This window comes from Mytilus edulis, chromosome 12, assembly GCF_963676685.1.
Source record: "Mytilus edulis chromosome 12, xbMytEdul2.2, whole genome shotgun sequence".
Taxonomy (NCBI): Eukaryota; Metazoa; Mollusca; class Bivalvia; order Mytilida; family Mytilidae; genus Mytilus; species Mytilus edulis.
This window is the reverse complement of record NC_092355.1, coordinates 55,807,442-55,813,718: the sequence shown is the minus strand read 5'-3', so window position 1 is coordinate 55,813,718 and position 6,277 is coordinate 55,807,442. Positions and strand designations below refer to the sequence as shown.

The window sequence follows — 6,277 nt, the reverse complement described above, 5'->3', positions numbered from 1 at the left end:
CATTAATACAGGGTACATTAGCCTGACCGTTTTGGAATGATTTATTTATTCGCAAATCTATTTGCCAAATGACATTAGTGTTTATTCAATTTACGTTTTTATAGCAGCGCTGAGTTTAGTTGAATTTTTTTTATACATGTAGGCACAATTGCTTTGTTATTATTTTGATAGGAAACTTATTTGCTCAATACAGAAAAGCATAACTTACTCAACTTGTAAATGGCTCAGATTTCAAGAAAGTAGTAAAACATTGTAAAACCATCTCCATTAAATCATTTACAATTTTAGGTGGTTGCTTTTTTTTCGATCAGTCTATGACTCAAAAATAAATTAATATTGAATTGATATGTCTTGATTCACAGTGAATTATATTACAATCCTACCACAGGTGTCGGATGTCGCATGTGGAGCAGGGTTTGCTTGCCCTTGAGGTCTTTTTTTTTTCTTCTTTTAAGTCATGGTGTTTTTCAGTTTAATTTCGACTTATGAGTTTGAATTCTCTTTAACCATGTTAACCACTAACAATAATAACTTTGTAAAACAAAATGTTATGCTTTTTTTTAGTTTCCGGATTGGCATTTGTGAGCTCTGAATGCCAGTTTGGATGGAAACATTATTTGAACAAGTGTTACTACTTTAGCACTGATTCCAGGAACTGGGTTGCAGCATCGGTAATTCATTTTCATTATAGACAGTTTGCATTGTGTATTATATTAATGTATTACTATTGGATACTATAAACCTAGGAGGATCCTTAGCTATCTTTATCAGATTCTTTCGGCCAAATATTGTGATTCATTGAAATTCCCTTTATGATATATTTATATTCAACCTATGGTTTAATTTTCTTGTGTTCTACTAATATCTAAATTGACCATCGTTAGTCAAATTTAATTTGAATAAAATGAAATATTGATTTATCGTGATTCGTCTTTTGAAGACAAAATTATGCATTTATAAGGTTTTTTTTAACAATAATAAAGTAAAATAAAATGATATAAATAGCACTGAACATTTAAATTACTTACAGAAATCAAAAATTGTGTTTATTACGCTGTTAGAATCTAAGGTTTAATACAATAGTAATTATAACAGCTGTATATATTTCAAATAATAGAATTATTAAATCAGAAAAAGTAAGTTTTAACAAATCTCCAGGGACCAGTTGTATAACTTCGCTGTTAACGTAATTCGTTATATAAATGTTCCAGACCATATGAGTATTTTGACCGTATACGTATACACGTACGGTCAAGTACGAGCTGACATACATGTTTTGGGATCAAATGGGTTAAATTTAAACAAACATTTATCAATATCTTTTTTTTTTTATTTTACAAATTGTTATTATTATAACGAGAAGAATAAAGTGAATAAGCTATCAATTGAAATTTAATATTTGATTAATTGTAAATCTGAATCCTATTTTTGTACTCTCGCCCAAGGTGACACTTGCTACAACAAAAAACGTCATATTTTTTTTTTTTACATTTACATGTTTTGTTTATGCATGTTCCTTTGCATTTGTATTTTTTTGTAAAGTTCCTAGATATTCTAAAAAATGTCTTCCCACATTATGTTTACTTCCGATAACTTCAATTTCAGTAAGTATAATTCAATTAATGTATTACTGACATGCTTAATACAGGTAAATTAGCGTGATTTTTATATAATTAAAATATTAAGTTTTTATTTCAATTACAATTGAACTTTTTATATCAATTTGAGATTTAAGTTATGTTGATCTGTAATATACATTTGTATCCAATAAACTTGACCAACTTCCTAATATTAGGATATTAGGCAGACCGTATACGTACAGTCCGACCGTATGCGTATTTTGGAAAAAAAAAATTTCTGTTGTTCCTTGTGCATATTGATTACTGAGATTAAGTAATACATCGTTATATCAGAGCGAATTTGCTATATCATGACATTTTGTCATGTATGTTTGATAAATTTGATCGGGGATTCTTTATAAACGTTCGCTATAGCCGATTTTATTTGTAAAAAAAATGTTTGTTTTACAGGCTTCCTGTAGAGCCCACACAGCTGAATTGGTTGTCATCGAAACTGAAACTGAAAATAAATTTATTGCTGGCGAAATACTTAAACTGAGAGGTTAGAAATATCAAATATATTAAAAATTGGCTTGGGAAAATTGACAATCTGCAAACTACTTATGCTATTGTTATCTCTTACTTTTCACAAATTTTATATACCATAATTATGTTATGCTAAGATGTATACAGATCAAACAACAAGAGCTAAAAAAAATAAACCCCTATATTCTTGTATTGAAAGATAGTCGAATCTTATTATGTGACATACAAACTCTAAGTCGAAAACAAACTGGCAACGCCAAGGTAAAAAAAAAAAAAAAAAAAGAACAGCAAGATAAAAAACAAAGCAACGAAAACTGAAGACAGAATAACATGAATCTTACAAAAAACGGGTGTGATCTCTGTGCTCCTGAAGGGTAACAGATCCGCACCATATGTTGCATTCTTCGTGCTGATCATGTAAACGCAAACTCAACGATAAGTCTTATAAGTTAGTTCATATTCAAGAAATGGAAGACGGGTAGTGGTTATGACAATTGGATCGTATTCGTCGACATCTGTGAAGCAGGAAGTCCATAACTGTCCACCAACTTATGATGACGTCCGTAAATTTTCCGATGCCATGATCTAAACTTTCCCACTTGGAACTCTTGGTTTAATAGCTTCCTTGTGAGCAGCAACCCTCTATCAAGGAAATCATGATAGAAAATGCAAGCCCTGGAATATCGTTTCAACTGGGTTATATATACTCCATAGGCAGTCGCTGCTGAAATATGACTACATTGAAATAGAAAACTCAAACTTGAGTAGCAAAAACCCCATTAAAATGTGCTCTGGAAGGGTCAGCGGATCCAGCTCCATATGTGGCACCCGATGTGTTGCTCACGTAAGTACAAAACCGGTGATAACTCCGTAGGTCATATTCGGGATAAACTTGTGAGCAGCTACCCTCTTACCAGTCAGAAGTCTACTTTGTCAAAATTATCTCCCCATTACGCCAGTTCATTTTCACAATCGTAGAAATGGAAGCCATTGTAGGGATGACGCGCTACCAATATTGCTCTTGGAAACCGATAAATTTATCCACATTGCACCATTACGATCCTTATATGTCAGGTGTATTTTAAAAGACAAATGTATCAACTAGCTAATGAGCATCAGTTAATAATCTTGTCTGCATTGATTCAACTTAAAACTATTGTCTGATCGGTTGTCAGGTGGAATTTTCGAAAATTCATAAACATTTAAAAAAAATCGAATTAATTACTTCGTGGAAGGGCAGACTAGATTTGTTTAGTGTATGAAGACTATAAACCCTAGTAATCACACACAAAAAATTAGAATTTTTCGAAGATATGCATTTTCATCATCCAACTTGAAAGACTGTCGTCAAGTACTTCCAGTAAAAGAAAATAGCTATTCGAACACATCTTCTCTGTTTTTGTGACTCATTAGAAATGTATTTCACTTGACCCATATATTTCATCTTTTAGTACTGTGATTTTTTGTGTTATAAAGTCAACCTGTAGCTTTAATATATAAAAATGATAGAATCTGAAGCGAGACGATGTATGAAATATTCTTACTTTGTACGATATCAAGACAAAATACTCAACTCAAACACGCCCTGACATAAAAAGGTGCACTCGATTTTCTCTTTTCGATACAATTGTTACCCATTTTTTTGATTTTTTTCTTCAGTCACATAATAGAAGGGCAGACACGAAAATTACTGAACAAATAGATTGATATGGTTTCCGTCCGTGGTAATTTTTTCATAAAAATCGGAGGTTATGCATTTTCTTCATCCAACTTGAAAGATACCCATGTCGTCGACTTGATATCGAATTGTTCTGCTTAACTATGTACTAGATAATTTGAAAACTTATGCAAATGGTGTTTTTAAAATAAAACACCTCGTAATTGAGAAGAAAATTGCAATTTTGTTTGTTTCTATTTACTTTTAAAAATTTGGTCACTATAGTAAACAATACTGTAAACATTTATCGCCTTCTCTAACAAAGAGCTTCGATTCTTTTGTTCTATTTCAACCTGGTTTCCGACTGTTACAAGGGAATAATTTTAGAGAGTGCAAGCTCTGTAATATCGTATGAAATGGGAGATATATACTCCATATTCAGGCGCTATTGGAATGTTGCTACATATAAATAGAACGTTCACTATTGGGAAGCTTAAGTCTTCTGTTTTGTCGTATTTTTTTTGTTTTTTTACCGACCCGCATTGTTAATTTCTATTGGTCAAGTTGTCTAACTGACATGAAGTCCACTTAAACTATATGTTTGATTCAGGCATTTTTTCAAGAGATTCGACAAATATCATGTATATCTTTATTAACTGCATGGCTGATTTGCTATAATATTTTGATTTAAATTACTGATCAATGTTTTACCGGGTTGCTTTTTTGGCAATCTGTTCTTGTGTACTAATTTGTGATATAACGCTCAATTATATTATTCAAATCAATAGTACTGATGTAGCATCATCTAGCAAATGATTTTTTCATTTCAGCCATTTTATTTCAAGTAACCATGTTCTGTTTATAATAAAAGTATAAAAGAACAAGAGGATAACTTATTATACAGTGGGCCAATTAGAAATGGCAGATTTCTGTTCATTCCATCATATATATTCAATGCACATAGTATTACCTGATACCAAATATGAATTCTTTTTTTAAAGGGGACTTTTGGTTGGATGGAACTGACGAATTTGCGGAGGGTAAGTGGGAGTGGGCATCAATAGCAGAGATAATTCATTACTCCAACTGGTATCCTGGAGAACCAAACAATGTCTATGGCGAAGAAGACTGCCTAATGACTAATAACGGCCTCTGGAACGATGCACCTTGTAATCGGACATACAAATTTGTTTGTGAAAGAAGGTAATATGATTAAATTGTATAAGGCAAAATAAAAAAAACACATCAGTTAATATCAAATAATTTGTGTAGTTTTTATCTACATTGTGTATCATAACGTATTTGAATCAGGGAATCAAAAATTAAAATGCATCAACAATATCACATGCAGATGTGTAACATGCGGTATATAAAATGTGTAAAAACTGAATAAATGCAACCAATGCCCTTTTTTCAAATCTTTATCATATATGTCCTAAAATTCAATATGCGATTGTTAAAAAAAAATTCATTTGGTACTATCAGTTATTTTGATATGTAAGTGTTGGAATACTATAAAGGCTGCAAGATCGAGTATTTCCTATCATTATCAATACTTGTTGTTATTATAATTATTATTGATAATCTTATCTATATCATTATCATAAAGTATTATAACAAGAATACCTCATTATTATAAACACATAAAACAAAGCTTTTATTCTGTTTCAGCTTTGAGTTGCCAATAGTCGGGTAATGTGCATATTTGCGTGAATAAATATGAAAGTTACATCTGTCGAATTTTTGTGTAGTAGCTACGTGATTACAATATAAACCAACTTGAATGTTTCATTAAACATTTTCATCTACTATAGTGCCTAACAAGATTTTGTGAGGTAGACGAAATTGACCTTAAAACGATCGTATTGACTTTTTTGCTCTAAAAATAGGTAGATCGGACATGTTTTGACTTTATTTAATGACTTACTTAGTTTGGGATTATTTGTAATTAGCATGTTCCAATGAGACTGAAAAATGTTGTTTTTTTTGAAAAGATGAATAATAATTTTACCTAGCGTAGCGGTGCGTAAAGTGTATTTCGGCATTTCTCTCCGAAAAATGACTTGTTGATTGGAATAAAACGTCTTATTTGAAAACTTTTTCTGTTTTTCTCCGCAATTGACTATTAAAAATAATCTATTTACTGTGTATTTTGAAAATTTTGTGAAAATAGGAGAATTGGCATTTCTTACCTTTCATACGTATACTTTCATTGATAAAACATAACATGGACTCATCCAGTGTCCAGTTTGAAGGTCATTTTAGTTACTGTATGCACGTCCTGATTTAATCAATAGTCATGTATGAAAAGTATAAACAGTTTGAAGGTAAACCAATTATAACTTCACCCAATCAAATTGCGTAATATTTAATAACAATGACCGGTCCACATTATAATAAGTAATAGGGGTAAACTGGGTAGGGAGAAAATGTAAGATATTCAATATCTATTTTTTAGCGATAACGAATAAAAATTTGTAAACCAAAAGTTTTGCTATAATTTCATTAACATGTC

The 6,277-nt window shown here is 31.1% G+C and overlaps 1 protein-coding gene across 1 annotated transcript; it reads left to right on the top strand.

The window, feature by feature from the left end:
• The first annotated feature begins 545 nt into the window (after positions 1-545).
• On the top strand, positions 546-5,491 carry LOC139497719 (C-type lectin domain family 4 member E-like). The gene is made up of 4 exons (XM_071285953.1): positions 546-671; positions 2,031-2,121; positions 4,764-4,965; positions 5,434-5,491. The coding sequence occupies exons 1-4, from the start codon at positions 546-548 to the stop codon at positions 5,456-5,458; spliced, it is 444 nt and encodes a 147-aa protein (XP_071142054.1). The 3' UTR covers positions 5,459-5,491.
• The last annotated feature ends 786 nt before the right edge of the window (positions 5,492-6,277 follow it).